A 15,000-nucleotide genomic window follows, 5' to 3' on the forward strand; every position below is an offset into this window, starting at 1 on the left:
AGCCAGTCAGGGAGCACTGGCATCGACCATGTTCGGATTATGTGTTATATATATATATATATATATATTTATGAGAAGGAAAACCCCCTTCAGTCACAAAACCATGATTGCACCTAGAACTTTCCTCTCTGGGGCACAAGGTTGTTTTTTGTGGAAGAGCAGCAATCAGTCAAGCATACCAGCCTCCCCTCTCCATGCCACCAATGTTGTCCAAAGGAAAGGCAAAGGCCGATACAGCTTGGCACCAGTGACATCACAGCTCATTTTCTACAGCTGAGGGAACTGGAGCAACGTGAAATAAAGTGTCTTGCTCACCCAACGCTCTAATTACTGAGCCATACACTTTATATATATATATATAATTATACAGGTTTGAACTTTACATCAAAGAATTTAGAAAGAAATTACAGAGCATATATATTTACTTTTTTTCTACAAATAAAATTTTTTAAAGATTCTAGTCATTGGTAACCATGTATAGTGCTATTTCGTCCCTTTTTGAAATCATCAGCATGGCGTAGCTTTAGACAAATAAATTAAGCTAAATTCAACATTTGATAAAGGATAGAGTGGAGGTCTGGATAGGCCGGGAGGGGCTAATTGTAAAACTTACTGCCAAGCAAGGTCTATGACGTTCTTCTGTAACTTGGTCCTCAAGATGGGAACCAGCGACATACCACCCGTGTGGACTTTGACAGAGTCGTCTATGAGTGCGTAAGCAAACTTGAGGGCATGTGGGTGCCATGCAAATGAACAGATAATTCCAGGAGACCTGCAGAAAGACAAACAGACAGAATCAATTACAATGGAAATTTACATAAAGTGTTAATGTCAGTTGGATACAAAATGTATTGTGGTGAGGGTGGTGGTAGTATGGTGCTGAGGTGGTTATCATGGTAATGGAGAATGGAAAAAATTGGGAGGGGGAGGAGCATAAGAGAGGATGGAGGGGGAGAGGATGGTGAGAGAGGAGAGAGAGAAGGGGGAGAGGAGAGGAGAGAGCGGAGGGAGGGAGGTAGAGGGAGAGGAGGGGAGAGAAGAGAGAAAGAGAAAGGAGAGAGAGAAGAGGACAAAGAGGAGGGGGACAGAGAAGGGAGAGCAAGAAGTGGGTGAGAGAGGAGGCAGGAAAGCAAGATGTGGGAGAGGAGAGAAGGGGAGAGAAGAGAGGTGGGGTGCAGTAGATACTTACCAGTTTGTGGGTGAGGAATACTGATTGATGATGTCATCAGTGGACAGCTGAAACGAAGAGAAAGAAAATAAATTTCTTGTCAGAAAAAAAAAAAAATGGAGATTTATTTCATAAAACTGAAAAGAGTTGGATTCCTTTTTCTCCTTTTCAGAATGACTTGTAGGCACAAAAGTTATGCAACCACAATCTACTCTAAAGTATTCTTTTACCCTTGTTTCAGTCATTTGACCGCAGCCGCGCTGGAGCACCGCCTTTAGTCGAGCAAATCGACCCCGGGACTTATTCTTTGTTAATCTAGTACTTATTCTATTGGTCTCTTTTGCCGAAATGCTAAGTTACAGGGATGTGAACACACCAGCATCAGTTGTAAAGTGATGCTGGGGGACAAACACACACACACATATACGATGGGCTTCTTTCAGTTTCCGTCTACCAAATCCATTCAGAAGGCTTTGGTTGGCCTGAGTCTATAGTAGAAGACACTTGCCCAAGATGCCACGCAGTGGAACTGAACCAGGAACCATGTGGTTGGTAAGCAAGCTTCTTACCACACAGCCACGCCTACACCTATATATATATATATATATATATATAATGTACTTCTTTGTGTGGGAGTACATGTTTGTACATGTATGTGCATGCATGTACATGTGGCCTTATTTTGACATCACGGGATGGCTGTAAAAGAAACAACATCACCATGCAAGTGGCATTGTGTCCAGTCTTCCAGAAAAACCTGTCTAACCTCGGGGAAATATTACCCTGCTCAGAAACAGATGAGGGTTGGTGACAGGAAAGGCATCCAGGCATAGAAAATCTGCCTCAACAAGTTCTGTCTGATCCGTGCAAGCATGGAAACATTTAAAATGATGACGATGTATATGTGCATGTCCTAGGAATTTGGACCTGGTCCAGGTTAAGCATAAACAAACAAAAAAAGGTAAATTTTCCAACAAAGATATCAAAACTAAATGACCAACAGAGATTCTGATCCATACTCACAGTTAATTTACTGATTAAGGGGTGAATAGAATAATTTACCAGCGTATAACCGTCAGGATTCCACTCGCAACAGCAGACACCAGAGATGGAGCTGAAGAAAATAAAAATAAGGAATTGGAAAAGTTCGCACAAAACAATATATATATATCTATCCTCTTGCAACTTGCTGCCTCGTTTCCATCGGCGCTTGTTCAACTACATGTGTCTCATCACCGAAAGGTAATTTTTTCCACGCTGTTGATATTGTTTTTGTGTCTCTCTGTTTGTCTCAAAGCCGTAGGGCGCCTGTGTCATCCATGTTTTTAATCGTTACTGTCCCCAAAAAAGATTTTTTGTTTCATGTTCGTCTCTGTTGCGTTTCATTCTTTCCTTCTGTGGCTGGCTGATTCAGAGCGGATCTCAGAATTAAACAGCCGAAATCTGCGATGAGGGATCAGTTTCTGACTGAAGAATGAAGGCTTTGAATGACCCGTTTGTTTTTTTGTTCGTCCCTTCGTGTATTTCATGTTATTTATTATATAAAGGTCTATTATATATATATATATATATATATTATATAATGTACTTCTTTGTGTGGGAGTACATGTTTGTACTGTATGTGCATGCAAGTGCATGTGGCCTTATTTTGACATCACGGGATGGCTGTAAAAAAACACATCACCATGCAAGTGGCATTGTGTCCAGTCTTCCAGAAAAACCTGTCTACCCTCGGGGAAATATTACCTACCCTGCTCAGAAACAGATGAGGGTTGGCAGGAAAGGCATCCAGGCATAGAAAATCTGCTCAACAAGTTCTGTCTGATCCGTGCAAGCATGGAAACATTTAAAATGATGACGATGTATATGTGCATGTCCTAGGAATTTGGACCTGGTCCAGGTTAAGCATAAACAAACAAAAAAAGGTAAATTTTCCAACAAAGATATCAAAACTAAATGACCAACAGAGATTCTGATCCATACTCACAGTTAATTTACTGATTAAGGGGTGAATAGATTTAGCCCAGCGTATAACCGTCAGGATTCCACTCGCAACAGCAGACACCAGAGATGGAGCTGAAGAAAATAAAAATAAGGAATTGGAAAAGTTCGCACAAAACAATATATATATATATTCTTATCCTCTTGCAACTTGCTGCCTCGTTTCCATCGGCCGCTTGTTCAACTACATGTGTCTCATCACCGAAAAGGTAATTTTTTCCACGCTGTTGATATTGTTTTTGTGTCTCTCTGTTTGTCTCAAAGCCGTAGGGCGCCTGTGTCATCCATGTTTTTAATCGTTACTGTCCCCAAAAAGATTTTTTGTTTCATGTTCGCTCTGTTGCGTTTCATTCTTTCCTTCTGTGCTGGCTGATTCAGAGCGGATCTCAGAATTAAACAGCCGAAATCTGCGATGAGGGATCAGTTTCTGACTGAAGAATGAAGGCTTTGAATGACCCGTTTGTTTTTTTGTTCGTCCCTTCGTGTATTTCATGTTATTTATTTATATAAAGGTCTATTATATATATATATACATACGTAAAAGCATCTGATTATACTTAAGGATTTACGGTACATGAGAATAAATTCAAATATTAATTAAAAACAGTATTAAGTGTTGTAGACATTATTGAACACACAAGCTCAATGTATGGGATTTGCCTGTTTGCCGGTCCAGGTTGCAGCTTTTCCCCATCATCATCCGTTGTCCATGCTGGCATGGGTTGAATGATTTGATTGGGCTGGCATGTTGGAAGGCTGCACCAGACTCCACTCAGATTTAGCATGGTTTTCTACGGCTGGATGCCCTTCCTAATGCCAACCACTCCGAGAGTGTAATGGGTGCTTATATGTGCCACTGACACCTGTGCCATTTGCGTGACACCAATATCTGCCACGACTGTGATTTTGCTCAGCTTGATGGGTCTTCTTCTCAAGCACGACATAATGCCAAAGGTCTCGGTCACTGCCTCCATGAGGCCCAACACTCGAAAGGAACTCAGCCACTTTACTTTGTGTGTGTGTGTGTATGGGTGAAGGAGGTTCTACATGGATGGTCATAGCTGGATGGGTGAGTGGATGGATGACTGGAAGGGTAGGTGAATAGACAAATATCGGTAGATACAAGGACATGCTTATATTCTAGGAAAGACCTTACTCACCTCCATCATCTCTGTTCAGGACAGCCAACGCTTCTGATAAGCCAGTTTCATACCTGGAAATAACAAAAAATTATAATAAGTAACTGGCCCTCTGCCGTCAAAATTGAAGGCGAATTGTAGTATTTTATATATAAATAAGGTACATAATAATCGCACATACAAACATTCACATACTTCCCTTATACACACATACTAACACAGAGTTGAAACACTGTTTGATTTTTCTTTTCAGCATTGAATGCTCACCATCCTACTTCCATTGCACACACACACAAACATTCACATACCTCCCTTTTACATACACACACACATATACTCATGCAGAGTTGAAACGCTGTTTGATTTTTTTTTCACTGTAGAACTTCCATCATCCCACTACCAAGTTTGCCATCACCCCTTCCTTCCTTATTCATCCATCACCCCATCCTTTCTCATTCATATGTTGTGACGGAGAAATACACAAGAGTATTATTATAGTAGATGATAATCCTTTCTACAATAAGCACAAGGCCTGAAATTTTGAGGGGAGGTGGCTAGTCAATTACATCCCCCCCAGTGTTCAACGGGTACTTATATCAATATATGTACACGACAGACTTCTTTCAATTTCCATCTACCAAATCTACTCACAAGGCTTTTGTTGGCTTGGTGCTATAGCAGAAGACACTTGCCCAAGGTGCCACACAGTGGGACTGAACCTGGAACCATGCAGTTAGCAAGTAATCCACACCTGTACCTACATATACATGTGTGTGTGTGGGGCGGGGGGTAGAGAGAAAGATATAGATTAAAGCAACAACTTTGAGCAGTGATTTTAGGGAGGAATTATGGGGTCATTTGTCCACTTTGTCCTGAAAAATCGGTCAATTTCATATCAGAAGTTTCTAACATCGTGTTATCATCATCATCATCATCATCATCGTTTAGCGTCTGCTTTCCATGGTGCAACTGGGGTCTGGGAAGCCAGAAGGCTGTACCAGGCCCAGTCTGATCTGGCAATGTTTCTACGACTGGATGCCCTTCCTAACGCCAAGGAAGGGCATTTACTCGGTCACAAATTTTATCTGAGGATGAGAGCAGGGAAATGACATGAAAAAGACAATTTTAAGTCTGCCTGATAAGAACTAACTCAGGTCCGCTGGGCCAGGGCCAACTTGGGTCCGCTGGGCCAGGGCCAGCTCGGGTCCGCTGGGCCAGGGCCAACTCGGGTCCGCTGGGCCAGGGCCAACTCGGGTCCGCTGGACCAGGGCCAACTTGGCCCCCACTAGACCAGAGCCAACTTGGTCCACGAGACCAGGGCCAACTTGGGTTCACTGGAGCAGGGCCAACATGGGTCTGCTGGACAAGGCTAATTTATATCAGCTAGATAAGGGCTAACTTAAGCCTAATGGACAAGGGGTAACTTAGTTCCATTGGGCCAGATTTAACTTAGGTCTACTGGACCAGGACTATACAACAAATAAATGTTTCAATAACACACAGACAGATATAAATGTACTTTACCAAGCATTTAGTGCTTTCTTGCAAAGGGTTTCTTCATGTGCTAGGAACAGAGGTGCTGAATTTTCTTGGGAAACTCTAAGGAAATCCTTTGACAGGCTGACGTCTGGGTAACCAGGCAGCTGTAAAAAAAATAAAAAAAGGATGATTCATTCATAATATGAATTCAAAGCTCTTAACAAAAAGAGAATTAGATTTTGGAAGGCAATTAATTATTTTTTAAACAATATAACAAACAGAGCTGACTCCTGTCATGTTTACAGACGTAGGTGAGATGGAAATAGTTGAGGATTTTCCGTGGCCAGACACATGCCCTTCCTGTCACCAACCCTCGCCCGTTTCCCCAAGCCCAGACATGTTTTCATGGCAGATTGGAAACCAAGGACACCGCTTGCAAGACAGTGACACTCATTTACAACTATCACATGATGTCAGAGCAAATAGACAGCAACACACACACACACACGTGTGTCAATATGACTTGTTTCTTTTAGTTTCCATCTACCAAATCTACTCACAAGGCTTTGGGCAGTCTCACACGCTATAATAGAAGACTCTTTCCCCAAGGTGTCGCAAAATGGCACAGAGCCTGAATCCACGCGGCTGAGAAACAAGCTTCATAACCACAGACATACTCTCATACTACAACAAGGTTTGCTTCAAGCATTTTCATGGACAGCCAACAATTCAGTAAATTTTGCAGTTTTTTTCCCCTACAGTAAACACAGGTGTAGTCATGTGGTAAGAAGTCTGTTTCCCAACCACAGAGCTTCAGGTTCAGTCCCACTACTCGACACTTCGCACAAGTGTCTTCTGCTATACAAAGTGTTCTGAGTGGATTTGATAGATGGAAACTGAAAGAAGCCTGCCATATACAAAGACTACTTTATCTGTTAATCTACCTGTGATTCCACTGCACCTCTTGTGTGTCCATAGTTTACCCTGGGTGCAGCAAATGGAATTTCTTCCAACTCCTTTCCTACATATTGAGAAGGGGCCATTTACCTGACAGAAAGAGAGTTTTATCTTCTTTGTTACTAACAACTTTGGTCTTTGCTAGGTTAACTTTAAGACCCTTTGATTCCAGGTTTTGCTTCCATACCTGGAATTTCTTCTCCAATTCTGCTAAAGATTCTGCATTAAGAGCAAGGTCATCAGCATATAGCAGTTCCTATGGGCACCCAGTTTTGAATCCCTCTGTTAATGGCCTGGGGGACTATAATAAATAAAAATGGGCTGAGAACTGAGCCCTGATGAACCCCTACCTGTACACTGTATTCATCACTGTATTCATGGCCGACTCTCACCTTACTGACAGCACCACTGTACATGGCTTGTACAGCTCTAACAAGCCACTCCTCTGCTCCTAACTTCCTTAGTGACCACCACATAACGGAGTGGGGAACTCAGGAAAGCTTTCTCCAGGTCAGCAAAGGCTAAGTACAATGACTTACTTTTGGCCAAATATATGTATGTGTGTACATGTGCGTATGTATATATTTATATATATATATATATGTATATGTGTGTGTATGTATATATGTGTGTGTAAATATGCATGTGTGTCTATGTGTGCTTATTTACACACACACAACAGGCTCCTTTCAGTTTCCGTCTGCCCTTCTGCCAAATCCACTCGCAAGGCTTTAATCAGCCCAGTGCAATAGTAAAAGACACTGACATAAAGTGCCATGCAGTGGGACTGAATCCAAGACCATATAGTTGGGAAGCCCACTTGTTACCACACAGCCATGCCTGCACTTTGCAAGAAAAAAGAACAAAGGAGAATGCTCCCCCACCACCTACACATAACAGAGGTGCTAGAAAAAATATAGAAAGAGAACGGTTTACCATTCCATCAGTGCTACTTACTTTAGTCTCTTCATATCTGTCAGCCGGAACATGGACAATATCTCCATTTCTCTCTCCAAGAGTAATAAAGTCTCGATCTGGAACTGGAGGGAAGTTCAACAGGTCCTGCATTCTGTAGAGAGAGAGAGATCAAACCATTATCACCCACACTTTCAGTGTCACATACAACAAACAAATATAGCAGTTTCATACATGTGTGTGTGTGTGTGTGTGTAGCCTCGTCTGGCACCTGTGTCGGTGGCACATAAAATCACCCACTACACTCTCGGAGTGGTTGGCGTTAGGAAGGGCATCCAGCTGTAGAAACACTGCCAGAACTGACTGGCCTGGTGCAGCCTTCGGGCTTGCCAGACCCCAGTTGAACCGTCCAACCCATGCTAGCATGGAAAGCGGACGTTAAACGATGATGATGATATATATATATATACATGTTCACCAGGGCTCAATTCTCAGCCCACTCTTATTCATTATAGTCCTCCAGGCCATAACAGAGGAATTTAAAACTGGGTGACCTTGCTCTTACTGCAGAATCTTCAGCAGAATTGGAGAAGAGATTCCAGGAATGGAAACAAAACCTGGAATCAAAGGTTCTGATTAAGGAGAGATAACTCATCCTCATTGACGCCTTTTTCGCATTCCTCGTGTTCTCAGCATTTCCTCACCTCTGCGACATAGATATTTAAAAATTTTGTATTCATATAGTGTCTGACAAGCTGTCCACAAGGCTTTGGATAACTCTATATGAAATTTTGTTAAGAGTAAACCCTGTTCTATGTGACACATTCTACCAGTATCTGAAGTTTCAAAGTGTTTAGTTAAAAAAATTTAATTAAAAAATCTGGCCGTGAAATTGAATAGATCTACAAGTGCATCTTGCAGCAGAGGCAATATTTGGCTACCCCCTGTTGGAAAAGCAAAGAGGGGAGAGACAATGGTGACAAAGGTATGTTAACGTCCGCTTTCCATGCCAGCATGGGTTGGACGATTTGACTGAGGGCTGGCGAACCAGATGGCTGCACCAGGCTCCAATCTGATCTGGCAGAGTTTCTACAGCTGGATGCCCTTCCTAATGCCAACCACTCCGAGAGTGTAGTGGGTGCTTTTACGTGCCATCAGTGAAGCAGTACTGGCAAGGACCTCGCTCGAATCTTTTACACATGCCACCGGCACAGGTGCCAGTAAGGCGACGTTGGTAACGATCTTGCTCGAATGCCCAGCAAATATGGTGGGTGGAGCATCATTTCCCATTCAAACTGCTCCGGCATTTGGAATGTCATCCCCACTGTACATGGGTGATGGAAGAATACCTTTCACGTTGAAACGAAAGATGGTCATTTTCCAATGGCACACAAGTGTCATTCAATGGTTGAATGACAAAATCCAAGCTTCTGTGCTAGTTCCTCAACAGTTACGATGGGATTTTGTTTGACCAGGGTTTGCAGGGTGTCCTCATCAAGCTCTACAGATCTTCCAGGGTGAGGCTCGTCTCCTAGGCTCTAGTTTCCAGCTCAGAATTTCTGGAACCACTGTTAACCCTGGCTTACGCTTATTGTCCAATCCCCATATACTGCATTAATATTCCTCGCACGTTCCGTTGTGTTGTTGCCTTTATTGAACTCATAAAGCAAAATATGTCAAATATGCTCCTTTGTCACTTCCATTATAGCCTTGAAAAAATAACTGTTAGCATCGAACTGCACTCTTCAAAGTTTGCCCTAAAAATAAATACAAGGTAAAATTACTACCTGCTTTTATAACAAGTTGATTCGGGTAGTTTTTTCCCGCTCCCACTCCGACTTTTAGTTCATGCAATTGAAAAAACCGCATTATTTATGGGATGACCCAATAGAATTTGTTTTAAAGCCTGGTACTTATTCTATCGATCTCGTTCGCCGATTTCGAAGCAGAACCATGTCGCATAGAAACATGTAGGGAAAAAAATCTATCATTCGATGATGGAGGTAAAGAATAGGTACACCACCCGTTTTCGGCGTAACAAAAACCCTAGCCCTAATCCTAACCCCTAAACACTAGGTGTACATATTCTTTACTTTTGCCTCATTCGACACCAAACAAAAAATATATAGAAGCTACTATGTCGGTCATTAGCAAACTGCGGCCCGCGGGACTTTCTGAATACCACACCTAAATTTCACGAGGAAAACAAGTCATTGAAATTACCTTAAAACTCTTTTTCTGTTAGTGCGGCCCGCCTAATAATGAGCTGTGTCTCATGCGGCTCGCTTCTCGGAAACGGTTGCCCATGCCTGTACTACAGAGTCGAGTGACATGCTAGAAATAACAGCCAAATCTCCGTCAACTCGCACACTACTGTCTTAACAAAGGATATATGGAACAGTGTCGTCCTGAGTCCTGTGTGCCTTTGAAAATAACAGCAATTACACGGCCAGAGTGTCTTTGATATCACCAAATCCTATGTATTTAGGCCGATTCGGTTGGCCTAGGGCTAAAAAAAACAGCAATCAATAAAGGAGGTAATTTTAAAAAGCAAATTCTGTAGAAACGATTTAACTGTGTTCTGTTGTATTTAATAATCGTTTCGAAACGAACACAAATCCGCGAAAGTCTGATACAATTAAAGAAGAGCACAAACTTACCAGTATACCAAAAATAATTCCGGGTTTCGAATTTGATGTTGAAACGTGAAGAAAATGGGAAAGTCTGCGAGGAACGGAATTTAAAGAGCGAGTCCCGCCGGGTGTGGTTTTGCTGCTGATCTGGAGACCACTAACGAATGCGGGTCTTCAGCAGAATCGTTCTATCGAAAGAAGAAATAAATTTAAACCGGGGTTATTGCTTTTGTTGTACAGCACGAAGCTTTGTCAGTGAACAGGTCTCGGTCTCAAAGCGACGAAAATATTTTGACAAATTAAATTTAAATGTTTGAAGTGAATCTAACGGTTTTTGTGTGTTTCTTAAATGGCTTATAAACACCTTCCACGCTGCAATTGCTTTCATTTTTATTTTTATTTATTTAACTGCGTTATCAATAAAATTATAACTGCAATGTGTTATTAATAAAATTATTTATAATTCTTTATTATTTTTTATTTTTTATTTAAAGAGCGAGCTTTCGATTTAACACATAAAATTAGTCCAGCTTTGCCGCCAAAAGTCCTCCCATAATTAATCCTTGGATGTTTTTTACTGTCTCTGCTGCAAATATTCGTATCTCAGGGTAAAACCGGAAGACTTGTTTCAAGCCAAGCTTTGTAATCCTTCTTTACTCGGACAGCATCTTCTCCAGACACCTGATGCCACACAGACCCGGACCCTTTGATTATATATTTTATTCTGGTGGACCCCATAGCCGTTCGATGTTTAAAACTGGTTTTATGGAAACGTCTTTCAAAAATCCTATTTGTTTTTCACCCTTTAACTTCTGTAGGTTAAACTACGTAAAATGTTAGAGAAAGGACCCTAGCTGTTTCTTGCAATACATACCAACTTTTTCAAGGGTCATTAAAAGACTATTGTGGATCCCCAATTTACTATTTTGTTGCACGGACCCCCAAAATCTTATATGGACCCCGGTTGAGACCCACTGTACAGTCGAAGAAGAAATTGCCCAACAAATCAGATTCCCCTCCGTTTCGATGTCCTCAGTTTGTTCCGAGGGGTCTCTGAATCTAGATGTAAGAATGACTGCATGTTTGTTTCTGATCCCATCATCAGCCAGGGTTTCCTACTTTATCCCGTAAGAGACACTGAACTTCCCAGTTTTGTGAGTTCTCCCAGCTGTAGATAGTCTTTTTCTTTACACTCTCGTCTCTGTTTATATATATCACCTTGATCACCTTGACCGACCAGTCCATCAGGCGTCTATTTGACACCGCTGGTCACAGCACGCTGTCCACTCCTCCCTGGATCGCGCCTTTCTCATCCACGTGATCCCAATCGTCCTCCTGAAATCGTAACTCCACCGTCGTGGAGGCCTTCCGAGTGGTCGTTTCCGCTCGCGCGGGTACCACTCGACAACTGCGCGGGTCCACCGATTATCGGTGAGCCGGGGTGACGTGTCCAGCCCATCTAAACTTGTTGCGTGTATACTCTGCGATGATATCTCTCACGCCGGACTTCTTTCTGATGATCTCGCTACTGATGTGCTCTCTCAGCGAGATACCAAGCATTGACCTTTCCATGGCTCTTTGAGCCGTTACCAGTCTCTGCACTTCTCTCTTTGTTGTAGCCCATGTTTCACAGCCATATAACATGACATAAGGGAAGGTTGGACAGGACCACCCGCGCCAACCTCATCAACAGTACAGTTCTACCTGCAATGTTATCTATATATATATACATGTATACGACGGGCTTCTTTCAGTTTCCGTCTACCATATCCACTCACAAGGCCTTGGTCGGCCCGAGGCTATAGTAGAAGACACTTGCCCAAGGTGCCATGCAGTGGGACTGAACCCGGAACCCTGTGGCTGGTAAGCAAGCTACCACACAGCCACTCCCTCCTAGGTTGGATCTGGTCAGATTTAACATAAAACAGGTAGAATATTTCGGCTAGATATGGCCGGATTAAACGTTGAAGGGTTAGTGTTGGATCAAGCGGTCAAACTGGGATTCCTTTGAAGGATCTCTAGAGAAACGTTACTCGACAATATGTGTGTAGCTAAGAGATGAGCAAGTTTCTCCAGTTTGAGCCGCTATTTCTAAGCATCGAGAGATCAGTTGCAACTGGTGTCGCTAACAATTCTTATTCAATTTCCCAGACAACGAGGCGCCACCAACACCAGGTCGAGTCACACGGACCTAGATCCATCGTTATTGTTCGTTCTGTTTACATTACAACTAGTTATGGAATATTCGTGACAATAAACATGCTAATGCTCACAACCTATTACAAGTGTGTCCGATCCACGGATTTTGTTTCCTCATAACTTCCAGAAAAATTAACATTTTTAAACGAAATTTTTTGCCAATACATTTCTGATGGCGTAGATTATGATTACCTCAGATTTCAATTTGAAAAAAATTTTTTTTTAATTGGTGAGCGAACATACATACATACATACTGACACACAAGAATTATTTTTCAAAATTTCAATTATCATTGCGTTTATACATATAGGGGCATGTACGTAGGTGTGCGGGCGCGCATGTGTATGTATGGACACGCGCGCTTACGCTATTACTATGAATATTTTTACTCCCTTACCTTTACTCACTCCCCTTACTTAGCGGTCATTCTAATAGCTCTTTTGTCGTAATAATGGTCAATCACACAGTAATTTCCCTTTGTTTTAACGGTCATTTTCATAGCATTTTTTTTTTGATGGCCCGATAACTGAAGAGATGCCGGCGTGGCTTTCCTCCCCGACATATGAAACTCGGAGCTTTACCATGGCTACCGAATAATTGTCACGTATTATATTTACAGATAAATTCCTCTATTTACATAATATCGAGGTCTCTTTCATCTTTTTGTTGTCTTGTCATATATATGTGTGTGTGTGTGTGTGTGAGTATATATATATATATAATGACAGCCTTTTAGAAGGAAGGAAAACCTCCTCGTCGAAACAAAACTCTGGAAGAAAACGAAAACTTTCAGATAGGGACCGTCAGACTCTTACGCAAATTGTTAGAAAGGATCACAAAAGTACAGCTCCCAAAATTACTGTAGAGCTTAATGACCACCTCGGGAACCCAGTTTCCACAAAAACTGTTCGCCAGGAGCTGCATAAAACCGGATTTCATGGGAGGGCTACAATCAGAAAACCACTACTTTCAAAAACAAATGTTGCAAAGCGTTTAAAGTGGAGTAAAATCCTACAGAATTGGTCTCTAGAGCAGTGGAAGAATGTTATTTTCTCAGAAGAGTTATCCTTTACCTCATTTCTGACCACCGGCCGAGTATATATGTGGAGACAGTCAAAAGAAGCTTTTTACCCAGACTGACTTATTCCAACTGTTAAACATGGAGGATCTGTGATGATCTGGGGATGGTGGTGGGGGGAGCTATATCTTGGAAATCCACCAACCCAATGGTTTCCCTTCATGGCAGAATTAATAGTCAAGACTATTTAAGCATTTTATCTGATCAAATTCATCCTATTGTTGCAGAACTGTTTCCGGAGGGAAACGCAATCTTTCAGGATGATAATGCACCAATTCACACAGCTAAAGTTGTTACTGAATGGCACGAGGAACATTCTAGCGAAGTTGAACATCTTATCTGGCCACCACAGTCCCCAGATCTCAATATTATTGAACATTTATGTTCAATAATACAAGTAAGGAGTCGATATCCTCCACCATCATCACTACAAGAACTGGAGACTGTTTGAACTGAAAAATGGATTTTAAAAAAGTCCTTTGGAAACAATTCAAACTTTGTACGAGTAGAATTCAAGCTGTAATTACTGCCAGAGGTCCTACCCCATATTAAAATAAATTTGTTTGAAATTTTAAGGTGTTTCCATTATTTTGTCCAACCCCTGTCCGTTAATATTTACAGAATGCTATTTCAAACTAATATTGGTTGCATAGCAAATAACGAATTAATAAATATATAATCACCAACACGTATACAGTTTGGAGACATTTTATAAGGTGACTAGGAGTTTTTAAAGAAACAAAAATCGTTTTGCAGACTTGATTCAATGTTTTCGTCAAAAAGAAAAGAAAAATTTCTATTTTGCATTGAATTTACCCAACGATTATCTCCCTTACATTCAGGAGGAAGGCGAAACAAGGGAGATAAACCAGACAATAGAGACAAGTTTTCTAATTGTGTCCGTGTGTGTGTGTGTGTGTGTGTGTGTAAGTTATTTTTCTCAGTTTTGGGACCGTAACCAGGCTATGACACAGCTTTGAAGGGAGTAAAGTTTGTTTAAAAGTCTGGTACTTGTTCCATCCGTCACTTTTTGCCGAAGCCTTAAGTTACAAGGACATAAGCAAATCAACACCGTTAGTCGGGTGGTGGTGGTGGTGGAGATCAAACACTAACACAAAGAGAGACAGAGACACACACACACACACACACACACACACACACCACACACACACACACAGAGGAGTGGCCGTGTGGTAAGTAGCTTGCTTACCAACCACATGGTTCTGGGTTCAGTCCCACTACGTGGCACTTTGGGCAAGTGTCTTCTACTATAGTCTCGGGCCGACCAAAGCCTTGTGAGTGGATTTGGTAGACGAAACTGAAAGAAGCCTGTCGTGTGTGTGTGTATATGTGTGTATGTGTGTGTGTATATGTGTGTGTGTGTGTGAGCACGCACGCACGTGTTTTTGTGTGTCTGTGTTTGTCCGCCC

At 41.8% G+C, this 15,000-nt stretch overlaps 1 protein-coding gene and 1 long non-coding RNA gene across 2 annotated transcripts in view; both read right to left on the reverse strand.

Annotated features, from left to right (window-relative positions):
- Window positions 1-10,455, reverse strand: part of LOC115224292 (aladin) — a 24,233-nt gene extending 13,778 nt beyond the window's left edge. The window contains exons 1-7 of the mRNA XM_029795118.2: window positions 10,320-10,455; window positions 7,702-7,813; window positions 5,833-5,951; window positions 4,330-4,382; window positions 3,156-3,244; window positions 1,190-1,236; window positions 614-772 (exon numbers count right to left, since the gene is read on the reverse strand). Of these exons, the coding sequence (XP_029650978.1) occupies window positions 614-772; window positions 1,190-1,236; window positions 3,156-3,244; window positions 4,330-4,382; window positions 5,833-5,951; window positions 7,702-7,812 (578 nt within the window). The 5' untranslated portion in view covers window position 7,813; window positions 10,320-10,455. The remainder of the gene's footprint in view (window positions 1-613; window positions 773-1,189; window positions 1,237-3,155; window positions 3,245-4,329; window positions 4,383-5,832; window positions 5,952-7,701; window positions 7,814-10,319) is intronic.
- A 1,290-nt stretch (window positions 10,456-11,745) lies between these two features.
- LOC118767867 overlaps window positions 11,746-15,000 on the reverse strand; it is a 22,219-nt gene continuing 18,964 nt past the window's right edge. Inside the window, exons 2-4 of the long non-coding RNA XR_005003773.1 lie at window positions 14,890-14,899; window positions 11,895-11,896; window positions 11,746-11,756 (exon numbers count right to left, since the gene is read on the reverse strand). This is a non-coding gene — a long non-coding RNA (uncharacterized LOC118767867). The remainder of the gene's footprint in view (window positions 11,757-11,894; window positions 11,897-14,889; window positions 14,900-15,000) is intronic.

This window comes from Octopus sinensis, linkage group LG25, assembly GCF_006345805.1.
Source record: "Octopus sinensis linkage group LG25, ASM634580v1, whole genome shotgun sequence".
In the NCBI taxonomy this organism is placed as follows: Eukaryota; Metazoa; Mollusca; class Cephalopoda; order Octopoda; family Octopodidae; genus Octopus; species Octopus sinensis.